Consider the following 13,110-nt stretch of genomic DNA (forward strand, 5'->3'; position numbering starts at 1 on the left):
TAAAAAAAGCATTGAACAAGTAAAAGGAATAAATTTTTATCAGTTGAACTGGCTAGGTCTGGCCCATTAAGAATATGCTTGTCCTCAGAATATAGGTCTTTTATGTCTCTATCAGGAAAATCAGAATTAAGTCAGATCAAAGACTAAATGTGATGTTCTGACTCTTGAAAGAAAAACATGACTGATAGATGCTTCAGGAAAAAAAAAAAAAATTCACTATTTCTCCCAACTGCCTGTTCCCAAAATCCCACAACGCATTTTCATTCCAAATTATAGACAGATGAAAACCACAAAAACGAGTCCCTTTTAGAGGAACTTATATTTAATGCCCAGTAGGGTGTATGATGAAGAAACCTCATATCAAATACAGTGCACACTGCTGTTAATTTATATTTTGAGTAGTTCCACTAAAAGCTATACTGCAAACAAGGAGGCTGTTGTAAAAGGATCACCTGTATAGTTAAACCACACACAGACACACAGCAAAACCAAACATGTATACTTCCTTCAGTGGAAGAAGTTGAAAATCTAGATCTAGAAAGGTATGAAAAATGGCCTTGAAACCCAGCTATACCAGTACCTCTATAGACAAGATAAAAACAAAAACATCAAAGGTTTGTTTTCCTGATTTTTCTTTAATACAGTTGCCCTCTTACATAATGTACTATTAGGTGCCTTCTTAATAGCATCTAATCTACCCTTCCGTTGCACCGGTTGGCCTCCTGGGATGGAACTCTTGTTACCACCCATGTTTGTGGAGTACTGTTCTTCAGTATACTAAGCCTAACCCATATGGTCAGGCCATGTACTTCACGGGTAGTGGTATTAATTTCTAAAACTGAATTAGCGCACACATCCAAACCACATATACTTTTCAACTTAAGAGTTCATACAAAGTCTATTATTTCCTTTCTACAGTAGCCATCGCTCCAGATTGTAGTTTAAAAATCCAAGAAGTGGGAAGAATGTCTTTGTATTCAATGCTTCCTTCTTCCATCCCTTCTGCCTTCCCACCACGTTCGTTCTTTATTCCATTCATTTCCTTCTTTATTCTTTTTCTTTCTTAGTGATAAGAGGTTAACAAAAATGGGTTATTAAGGAAATCAAAGTCTAGTAAATGGCCAAAACGGAGATCAGAGTAGTCACAAACTCTTCTTTGTAGTGATGTTAAATTACTGACAAATGTTTATTGAAAACAAAAAAAATCTAAAAACCAGCACAAGCCCATGGTGCTGCGTATTATTTAAGCAACTGGCGTTCTTCAATGCTTTTGAGGCGTTTCTTTCGGGGCTGTACAAAGTCATCATCTGAGTCATCACTGTATTTATTATCTTCTGATTCATTCCTGAATTCTGGTTTAGGAAATCTTTTTTCTGGATAGAGATTCTTTAGAAGTTCTTCAAAATAATTTTCAAGTTTTATACCAGCATTAGCTACTTCTGAATCAGGCTGTTAGGTAAAAATAAAACAAGGAATAAATCACACTTTTGACTTCTGAGATTGTACATATTAATGAGCTGTTTTGAAAAGTATAGCTCATTTGAAATGCATAGTCATTGAAATAAATAGTCTAGGACTAGACAAAGCCTACAGAAGGTGAACTAAAATAAAAGATTCAGAAGTGTGGAAAAAGATAAAGAAAAGCAAATAAAAGACTGACTTATTCTAAAAGAAGGTGGTAATGGTAGGACTGTATTGCCAAAGATAGATCAGTTAAGATGCTGTAACCATAGGATCACGAACCCGGTATTTCTAGCAAACTAAATGAAATATGTAGTACTTAGAATGAGTAACAAACAGAACAAACCACCAGCAGCAAAAGTGTTCTGTCTGACAGATGTTTAGATGAACTGACAGATGAGAAAGTTTTAAATTACAGCTATTTGGACCACATCCTTAGTATTTCAAGATCAACATAAAAAATAAGAAATAAAGGTGGGAATGATAAAAAATGTTTCTAGGTCAGAGAAAAATATGTTGTCTTTCAGTTATAGGCTGTGATTTGCATTTCAATCACCATCTAATAAACCTTTGAATATAAATGTGGGTAAAGTCATCTGAATTCTCTCCTGCATTTCCTGACCTGAAAAATTAGAAATTTATTCTAACACAGACCTCTTGGTATCCTCATATGTTGACAAGGTGTTTAGTGTAAAATGATTTTCACACTGCTATTCCTTCCTGCCCCATCCCATTCCCTCCCCTCAGCCTCACCTCATTGAATTCAGCACAGTTTTGAAAGATCAATCTAAAATCGGCTACAAAATCTTCAGGTTTTGAGTACATGGAATAATCTTCCTGTAGTCTCTTCTTGATGGTTGACAAATCCATCGGATTTTTAATTATTTTGTAATAATCAGGCACCTTTCGAAAAAAAAAAAAAAAAGGAGATGCTATAATACAAATAGATGAATTCTACATTGTCCTAAATACATTTTGTAAGATATATTTACTTGGAATGTTCTCATTGCTCTTCTCTGTGCTATTTGTCATTAGTAAAGAAACACATTTAACAGTGTTTACAAGTGTGCACTGCACCTACCACACAATGGTAAACGTTTGTGTGACTTTTTCCCAAAAAGTTTAACCAATTATTTTTGAGACAGGGTCTCTGTCACTCAGGCTGGAGTACAGTGGCACAATCTCAGCTCACGGCAAAGTTTGCCTCCCGGGCTCAAGCAACCTCTCACCTCAGCCTCCCATGTAGCTGGGGTTACAGGCATGCACTCACATACCAGGCTAATTTTCTTGTAGAGACAGAGTTTTGCCATGTTGCCCAGGCAGGTCTCAAACTCCTGTGTTCAAGCAACCTGCCTGCCTTGGCCTTCCAAAGTGCTAGGATTATAGGCATAAGCCACTGTGCCAAGCCCCAATTATTTTAATGAAAAAACTTGTCTTCACATATTCTCTCTTAAATCATCTAGGGTTTCCTTGTTCATTATTAAATATAAAGCAATTACTAGAAAGACTATCATTTCTAGTAGAATCTGACATGTTTTTTCTGCATGTACTATAGCAAGTGATAAAGAGGAAGGACTTTGGATCTGGGTTTAATCCCCAGCTCTGCTGCTCAGTATCATGATCCTGGTAAGTTACTTAACCTTGCTGAACCTTAGTTTATTCATATTCCAAATAGGGATAATCCTACCAAATGCTCAGTATTTTGTAGAGATTAAATGAGATGATAATTATTAAGAAAAAGGGGGCTACTTTGTCATTGCTGTTGATATTAATAACATAAATGTAAGCCAGGATGATAAAAAGCGCAATTCAAGGTTACATTTTCAAGTTGCTACTGTTGTTACAAGCCTCTCTTGACGACTTTACCCTGCCTCTTTTGGGTACAAAAGATCTTCTCCCTGGAAGTATTTATTTCCTATATCTAGTTCTCAAAACCTGTTCTTAAGAAAGAAGCTATTTATCAGCTGAATTTATTTACTAAGCTGGTTTTCTTCTTCTAACTTGGGATTAATTTTTGAGATTTATCAAACTGTAGAACAAATTTATTAAATTTTAAAAGGAATTTCAGGCATTATAGAAGTTTGTTTGGTTTTTTTTTTTTTGGGGGGGGGGGAGGGCTGGTACCAGGCCCTTTCCAGTACTCTAAAATTTGTGTTAAAGTCACATCAAACTTTCATTATGAACCGTTTTGAAGTCAATAGTGCGTGCATACACACACACCCTTCAACTTTTTTTTTTGTATTTTTAAAGCCTACTTATTTACCTGAAGTCTGGACCTACAAATAAAAATACAGAAAATTTTGCTGGGAGAAATGATGCCTTTATTTCAAACAAAGTTCTTTTTCCAACAGCTTTGGAAACATGCCTGAAACTCCAGAGATAAAATTAACAGAAATCATCCCAAACATCCCAGAAAATAGTAAGTAAAATAAGAGAAGAAAGAATACCTGAGAAATGAACACAAGTTTTGGGCCACTTACTAAAGTGTACCTATTTAGGATCAAAGCATTCACTATGTATTAATAAGCTTTAAGACTGAGATATTAAAAAGTATTGAAAAATGACATTTAAACTAGATTCCCGTAACAAAATTCCAGAAAAAGCATTCCACTGTGTAAACATGCATGAATTGACATTAATACTTACAGTTAGAGGAACAGGGTCTTGAAAAGCCAGGCTCATTTCATGGCAGTAAAGAAATAAAAGTAGGCGCTCACACTTCTAAGCAAAAATAAAAATTGAGATAAAATATAAAACAATTCATGGTTTATTTTAAATAATAATTTAAAATAATCTCAGAGGCCCCAAAGTGTCAGACTAAAAAAATCTGATGAATACAAAATTATTGATTCTTGAAGATTTCTTCTCCTTCCCAGTCATTAACTGAACTGTACTACTTGACAATTTAGGGTGTATGTGATATTTGACAGTCTCTATAATTAAATGTACTAAGACAGTATCACTATAAACCCATTTGAAGTTCTCTAACAATAAATTTACACTTACTGCCCCAGTCTATTATAAATTACTAATAGTCAATAAAGGAAGAACCCATGTCTCTTAGGAGAACCGGAGGTGGAAACTTCTCAATGTGCATCTAGACTTAAGGCCCCTCTCTGCATATAGAAGGTTCAACCATATGCTCTGCTATTCATACTTCCCTGCTTGTGGGTTTATCCCAGTAAACACTGAGTAGTACTGGAAGTGAATGGGTATGTGCCCTCTTGCATAACAACTTCCATAGTATTACTCTACTTAATAATTTAGCAAAGGAGTTTCTTTGGTAACAAACTGTTGACTGGGTAGCTGTAAATGTTATTTACAATTAAATATATCAGGTGGCTTTGATGCATAAGCCTAGTCCTATTCAGTTAAAAAAAAAAAAAAAAAAAAAGAATTATTTCCAGGAAGAGTGTAGAAAAAACCCAGCTCCGTGTTGGCAATTCTGAGGAAAAAACTTATCTATGGTAGAAATAAAATAAAATAGAAATTTACTTAAGGTAGATTAAATTTAAAAGTCAAGGTACATATTCCATCTTGTTCAGGTACAATAAGCTTCTATAAAATACATGCATAATTCTATGATTTTTTTTTTTTTAATTTAAAGAAAGTGTGTCTTTAAGATTCATATACCTTTGTGAAAAAAAAATACACCTAAAAGGATCAGTATAAAATCTGATTGGATAAACACCTCTTTGATGAAAGGCACCACAGTAAAATATTGCACTACAATACAGTAATGCATCTTACCAAAAAAATTGTCTAACATTGTAGGTTGGAAATGCTCAAAGACTTACCCTTTTATCTATAGGTGTTAATTTAACAAGGCCTTCAGTTTTCCTTTTTTCTGAGTTGTGACTGGGAGCATCACAATCATACTCAACTTCTGGTTTAGATAAGTCTCGGCAGAAAGTGCAAATCCACTCTCCACTGTTGGGGGACAATGTACTTTTGAATTCCTAATGCATCATTTTCTCCCTTCACTATTTCCCTTTCCCACCTCCTCCATTATATCTATGATACAGAGTTGTTTATTTGGCATGAATTTTAATCACTGAGCATTTACCACATACCTACTAGGTATACTGCACCATGCTGAAAGGAAACAGCAGAAATATAATGCAAGGCCCTAAGTTAATATCAAAATCTAGTTAAGAAGGCATGAAATACATACATGGAAAAAAACGCCTAAATAAACACATTAATCTAGGGCTCACATATCTAGGGCATAATTGAATTTGTCCCCCAAAGGATTCAGGAATCAGCAAAGCTTTCTGTACTATTCTTGTTATTCTAAGTTTGTAAAATTAAATTTTCAAAAGTACAGCCTTCAAAGAACTGAGAGATCAACCCAATGGCTCTTAACCATCTTGGTCATGCTGATGATCATCATCATCCCACAGAGTTTGAGAATTTACTTGAATTACTTATAAATGAGATTTTGAGGCCTGGCAAAAAGATGTAATAAACTGTGGTAGCTATTATGCATAAAGACATTATTCCTTATGGTGACCCCCTGTGATAATTTAAAGGGCCTGTTTTTTTTTTCTTACATTGACTAGGGAGAGGGTCTTGCTCTGTTGCCCAGTCTGGAGTGCAATGGTGCAATCACAGCTCACTGCAGCCTCAACCTCCCAGACTCAACCAATCCTCCCACCTCAGCCTCCTGAGCAGCTGGGACTACAGGCAGGTATTACCACACCTGGCTAATTTTTTAAGTTATTTGTAGAGACAGGGTCTCCCTATGTTGCTCAGGCGGAATGATTAGTTTTTGGAGAGAAGCACAAGGAGTAAGTGGTAGGGTATGGGAAACCCTAGACTATTCATTTGGATTTTGGAATATACATTTGTGCCAAGTTGAATTTAAGTTTCTACAAAGGCTTTCTGTTAAAATAATCTTCAAAAGTTTATAGTAAAACAATGTGGGAAAGGAAGTACTATCTTACCTTGGAAAATTTGTCAATGTGGGCACATGACAAGAAAGATGGAATACTTTGGGGCACTTTTCACAGCACAGGAGTTCCCCTCCATTTTGACAAACTGCACACCAGTCCTCATTTGGGTCATCTTCTTTCCTTGTCTCTCCAACGTGAAGGGGTGACTTCTGGGAAGGATCCAGCCACTCAGACTTTCCATTTGAGGAATTCTCCTGGTGAAGTCCAGGTTGATCTCCTGTACTATCGGGGGCATCTGATCTTAGCACAGTCTCCTCAGAAGTAGAGCTCTGACTGCTATTTAAGAGCAGGGAGGTGAGTATGCTTCTTGGATAATTGGCCTGCAGTAGATTAAAAAATTTTTTTTATCACTACTGCAATTCTGAATTATAAACCACTCTGTAATGAGCACTTGGCTGCTTCAAAAGAATCTTTTTTTTTTTTTTTTGAGACGGAGTTTCGCTCTTGTTACCCAGGCTGGAGTGCAATGGCGCAATCTCGGCTCACCGCAACCTCCGCCTCCTGGGTTCAGGCAATTCTCCTGCCTCAGCCTCCCAAGTAGCTGGGATTACAGGCACGCGCCACCATGCCCAGCTAATGATTTTGTGTTTTTAGTAGAGACGGGGTTTCACCATGTTGACCAGGATGGTCTCGATCTCTTGACCTCGTGATCCACCCGCATCGGCCTCCCAAAGTGTTGGGATTACAGGCGTGAGCCACCGCGCCCAGCCCAAAAGAATCTTAATGAGAATAGTATATGTTTACTGCTAACTGGTATAGAAGACATGGACCTCTACTAAAAAATATCAAAATATAAAAAAAGTCTTTGAGTCTGCTGATGGCTACAGAAATTAGAAAATGGGTGGGTAGGGTGGAAAATCAACCAAATGACCTATAAATACACTTCACTGAAACTGTTCATTCAAATTATATGTAAGATAGAAAAGTTGTAAGATGAATCTAAATTTTCTGTTGGAGCCCAGGATGGCAAGAATTTCAAATCAATAATAAAAACTATCTCCTTCAAATGTTTTCAAAAATTTCAAAGAAATAAATGTAGATATAATTAAAGCACTCATTCCTTTGAAGTACTATTTTCAAATCTAGCTTTTTCTTCTGCCGTTTACATCCATATTTCTAAATAAAATGATTGTTAAAAATTGCAATATATCTATAATCCTTACTAGTAGAAGATCAAGAGATTAGGTTTTTACATCCTGATTCTCCAACCTTGTTCTCCTTCCATTTAGACATACACAAAGCCACCACCACCATTCACCTCATCTTTTTAACATCATTTTTATGAAGCATTGATTTAGTTGGTAGGTGCCAGTATAACTGTTTATTGCCAGTATCTACTCCAACTGACCAGTATTTGTCTGTACTGGTTAAGTATTCTGAAAATCTCAATTTTTGGTTAAGTGCATATTCAGGTTATATCCTGATTGTGTCACAGTTCTAGTTACATTTGTACTCTGGTGTTTGTTTATATCATTATGACTATGATTAATAATTTGCCTGGGTATAAAACTCTGGTTAGAGAATATCTCATTTTCAACTTTCCAGGTTCCATATTTGAGCCTCAGATTTTTAAAAACCTTTCTGTTCTTCCATCTTTGCTTTTTAATTTACGGAGAGATTAACATAACATTACCCCCACCCCCCCCCAAAAAAAACCCAACCCTCCTAAGAGCTATTTTAAAGTTTCTCTCACCCGGCCCACCATGCATAGGAATAGTATTGCAAGCCTTCATATAATTACATTTTGAGGCCTGGATTCTTCATCTGATTCTTGCTTCACTATAACAACAGGGAAATCATAATTTTCAGGTGGTCCACTGTTTTCTTGTTTTATTCGAATTGGCTCCAACATTACCACTGGGACTTTGTGTGTAGAATCAGCTCCTGCTGGTTTGCTGGAAGAGCCAGAGCTGTAAGTATGAGAGAGAAGAAAAAACCATCTAAGAATGTGAAGCTAAATACCTCATAAAAAAGTATAACAACAACTTTCTAAAATAATACTGTTTTTTCACAACAATAATTACCTCAGCAACTAATGCTACATAACTGAACTGTAACTGCTGTGAGTTTCATTTATGATAAAAATGTTTTATATATTAACCTATCTAAATAGTTAAACATCTGGAAAGATATTTCAATAAACCTAAATTTAAAAAAAAAACTGAGGCTTTATAATTAGGCAACCAGATTTAGTATCTTAGAACTGGCATTTGATTTTAGGCTTTCTCATTTCCTTCTCTAGTCATTAGCAAAGTAAACTCTAGGCTCACATTAACACTTTGTCAGTGTCTAAAGACAATAATCATTTATTTAAACAATGCTATTTAAAGAAGGTAGTGGACAAAAACCTTTTACAGATATTCATTATGTTTTCATGGGATTAAAGGCAAACTTTTCTCCCTGAAACAATTCTGCCACATGATTAAGAAAGTAAGAATTGGGTTCACTAGCTAGGAGGGAATTTTCAGGCATAATGCAGGGAAGGAAGAGCAGTTGCTTAAAATAGAATTTCAATAACTGTACATTTATTTATTTTAAAGTATAATCATTTTTTCATCATTAGAGATCAAATTAGCATAAAACTGTATCTTGTCCCTAAGTTTGTGTTTCCATATAATGTACTGTTATACCTATTCATTTTTATGTTTTCCTTGCTATTATGTGAATATCAGACATTTATTTTCAACATATAGTCTTCTATTTTCAAAGGTAAATTTGTACTTTAATCTCTTAATTTATTAAATTGTTATTAAAATTTTAATTAAAAATAGAAGAAATTGTTCAAAATATATTGAGTACCAAAACATGTTGAACACTGGCAAAAGAAATCTAGTTAGAGATTTTATGTACTAGAAAATATGGTTTAGTCAGTTTACCTTCCTCGGCTTCCAACGCTGGAGGCACTAGGTGAACGTATTGGGGGGTGTACACTAGTCATAGTAACAGGTCCTGAGCAGGGACAAATCAGACATAAAACGAGTAATTATGCACTGAAGTCCTATTGAATGTGTTAACTTAGCACTATATTGAAACTAGGAACCATAATGAAATTCTATGAAACAGTAGTTGCTGAATTCTCAGTAGTCTGTTAACCTCTGCGCTACTGACTTTTGGACCAGATAATTCCTTGTTGTGGAGGAATGTCTGTGCATTACAGGATGTTTGGCAACATCCCTGGCCTCCACCAATTATTAGATACCAGTAGCATCTCTCTATACTTCCCAGCTTGGGGTGCGACAATCAAAAATGTCTTCAAACATTGCCAAGTCTTTCTGTGTTAAGAGTAACAGGGGTAAGACCTTAGTGAGACCCCACTGCCAGTGAAAGCTACAGAAGACAACAGAAGGTACCTGTGTCCTCAGAAGTAATATTACAGTTTTCCTGTCAGAGAAAATGAGTATGTTAAGGTATGTTAAGATTCACAAATGAAATTAAACACCAAACAAATCACCAAGAGAGTGATAACTCTACTTATTGTCACTAATAAATTTTGATCCTAGGCAAATTACATCTTTAAAAAGACCACATCACAGGCAACTTAAGAGAGAATATAATACTGATTTCCCCCTTGGAAGTACTATAATGGCTGGAAGTTGAAAAAGCAAAGGTGGTCTGGTGTGATGGCTCATGCCTAATCCCAAAGCTCTGAGAGGCCAAGGTAGAAGGATTGCTTAAGGCCAGAAGTTCAAGACTGCCTTCTACCAAAAAAAAAAAAAAAAAAAAAACAAAATAGCCACATGTGGTAAAGCAGCACACCTGCAAGAAGTCCCATTTACTCAGGAGGCTGAGGTGGGAGTGAGTCTGCAGTGACATATGATCACACCACTGCACTCAAGCCTGGGCACAGAGTGAGACTGTGACTTGAAAGAAAGAATGAAAAGATAAAGAAATTTAACCTTTGTTTACTTTGAAAGCACACTAATTTTAAATAGTGGAAAAACTCAGATTAAGCATCAAATAAAAAAGGAGAAGAGGGGTAATTTTATTCCAAGTAAAGTGAAAACTAGAAACCCTTTCACAAAAATCAAAGGAAGCCCACTTTACCTGCTAGGCCTGGAGATGGCACTGATGAATTTGGTGACTGGACGGTTCTGTTTGAGGGTGGTCTTGGCTGGCCATGATCTATATTAGTATCTTTCCTCACAATATTGTCCAGCATAATAGTACTTGAACAGTCAATCTTACAAGAAAAGAAATTATTTCAGGCATTCTGACTTTGCAAGTTAAAAGCTACTTTTAAATTTATAAGAACACTTCAATAACTTAATTATGAAACAACAAAAAATAAATACCACATTTGAGAAGTTCTAACAAACATTTTCCCCATAAACAATGCTGAATAAAGGTTTTCACTATTTTAATATTTCACCTTAGTAAAATATTGAGGACACTATTTCAGAAACAAGAGCCAAAGGAAAGGAGTCTCAGGTCATTCCCATTCTTAAAAATTGAAAAAAAATTTCTTCATTTAAAAATAAACAACAAAAGGTTGCTATATGAAAAACACAAACTTGGTGAGAAGACTATCACAATTTCACATTTCTTGCAAGTCTCTTTAATGTCTCCCTAAACAGCATTCAATCTATTGTGGTGTACCGTTTTCAATCTAGCCTCACACAGATAGGACTTAGTGGACCCTCTGAAGGGGATACTTACACAAACTGATGCTCTGCTATGTGCTAGACAGATGAAGTCCATATATCTCCAACACTAACCTCAAGAGTAATGTATTAGTAAATATATTACTGTTGTTTTGTAGGAGAAAAGTTGAACCCTACAGATTCTTGCTTTACGCTGGGCAGGGTGGCTCACACCTGTAATCCTAGCACTTTGGGAGGCTGAGGCAGGTGGATCACCTGAGGTCAGGAGTTTGAGACCAGCCTGGTCAACAAGGCAAAATCTTGTCTCTACTAAAAATACAAAAATTAGCTGGGTGTGGTGGCACACACCTGTAATCACAGCTACTCCGGAGGCTAAGGAAGGAGAATCGCTTTAAGCCGGGAGGTAGAAGTTGCAGTGAGCCGAGACCGCACCACTGCATTCCAGCCTGCACGACAGGAGTGAGACTCCATCTCAAAAAAGGAAAAGATTCTTGCTTGAATGTAATAGGAATATAAATAACACTGCTTTTCCTAATTCATTGCCAGGCTAAAATACTTACAAACCCCTAAGAAGAGTTTAACACTTTAGACACTAAAATTATTTCATGCCTACAAAGACCAAATTTCCCACAAATGTTTTTGTGCTTTTCCAGTTCAATTCTTTAACATAGTTTGTATATAATGAATTAATTTCTTGCTTATGCACCTAGAATGGTACTAGTTATGAAACATCTTTGGGAGAAATCAAAAAATGGTCACTCATTTCGGTTTATTCTGTAATCCAGATGAGGAATTTCAGGTAATAAAAACATTCACCTCTATGAGGACTGCAAAGGAAAAAGCAGAAAGACAATTTTACTTTCTGTGGGTTCTCTTTCATGGGGGCAGGGGAAATCAGGGCAGGTGGTTAATACACAGGGTCATTTTTGTTTAAATATTCTTTTGGCAATACATGGCCAGTATTTCTCAGAGAGTACAAAATGTACTAGAATAACTAAATTTGTGAGAACTTAATACAAGGAAAGTTGTTTACATTGTGGAATAATCCTAAAAGCCAAATAAAACTATGGGGATTACATGTAAGTTTTCCTATGTACCATCCATGCATGAAAAAATACATGCATTGTACTCATTTAAAGTACACAAAACTATTTAAAAAATGGAATGATTCTGGTAAGATTAACAATGTAACTATTAGGAAATATGAATTGATCCAATTTGAAAAGCAAATTAAATAATGAAAATAAGAAAGTTCTTTTCACAATCTTATAGGTAATTTGATCCAAGTGAAGAATACAAGGTATTTCCTAAAAGCTTCTTAATGTTAGGTTGTGTATGTATATGTGCACGACAGTGGGTTATCTAACCTTAGGTTTAAAAAGGACCAAACACAGAATCAACCTATACATGGAGATCTGTCTACAGAATGTAGTCATTTCTGCCTGTGGAAAAGTCATACTGGCTGGGTGTAGTGGCTCATGCCTCTAATCCCAGCAATTTAGAAAGCCAAGGCAGGAGGATCCCTTCAGCCTAGGAGATCAACACCAGCCTGGGTTAACATAGGAAGTCCCCTATCTCTATTAAAAATAAAAATCATTTAAAAATATAACAATAAATAAAAAGTCATACTGACAAAGAGTTTGGAGAGTGAGTTTAATTTACATATAATATAAACCAGAGGTAATTTTGCACTTGTCAGTATGATCTAACAGGATTTCTATTACTAAACTTGTCTTCATCTCTTCTGATGTCCAGCCATTCAACTTTCCAGCGTATCTTTCCATGTCCTTTCTTTTTTTCTATCCATCATCATAATCATTCATTTACAAACACCTTTAACTCTGGTGCCTTGAAAGACATTAGGTTATGTGTCCAATGTTCATAACCGTTTTATTTTTACTACTGTTGTAATATTCTAAAGGATTAAAATTAACTTGTAAAAACAACCTATAATCTAAAAAATTCATGCCTTCTACTACATCCAAATTCACTGACAATTTTCTTTCTTTCTTGAGACAGGGTCTCGCTCTGTTGGTCAGGCTGGAGTGCAGTGGCGTAATTTCAGCTCACCACAGCCTCTGCCTCCCAGGCTC

At 35.8% G+C, this 13,110-nt stretch overlaps 1 protein-coding gene across 2 annotated transcripts in view; it reads right to left on the reverse strand.

Moving 5' to 3' along the window:
- Positions 1-256: 256 nt before the first annotated feature.
- LOC101043963 (transcription intermediary factor 1-alpha) overlaps positions 257-13,110 on the reverse strand; it is a 128,952-nt gene continuing 116,098 nt past the window's right edge. For both annotated transcript variants that reach the window (XM_074379023.1, XM_039472890.2), the window contains exons 12-19: positions 10,461-10,596; positions 9,293-9,365; positions 8,158-8,326; positions 6,408-6,736; positions 5,259-5,391; positions 4,108-4,182; positions 2,215-2,364; positions 257-1,449 (exon numbers count right to left, since the gene is read on the reverse strand). In XM_074379023.1, the coding sequence (XP_074235124.1) occupies positions 1,240-1,449; positions 2,215-2,364; positions 4,108-4,182; positions 5,259-5,391; positions 6,408-6,736; positions 8,158-8,326; positions 9,293-9,365; positions 10,461-10,596 (1,275 nt within the window). In that variant the 3' untranslated portion in view covers positions 257-1,239. The remainder of the gene's footprint in view (positions 1,450-2,214; positions 2,365-4,107; positions 4,183-5,258; positions 5,392-6,407; positions 6,737-8,157; positions 8,327-9,292; positions 9,366-10,460; positions 10,597-13,110) is intronic.

This window comes from Saimiri boliviensis, chromosome 10 (genome assembly GCF_048565385.1).
Source record: "Saimiri boliviensis isolate mSaiBol1 chromosome 10, mSaiBol1.pri, whole genome shotgun sequence".
Taxonomy (NCBI): Eukaryota; Metazoa; Chordata; class Mammalia; order Primates; family Cebidae; genus Saimiri; species Saimiri boliviensis.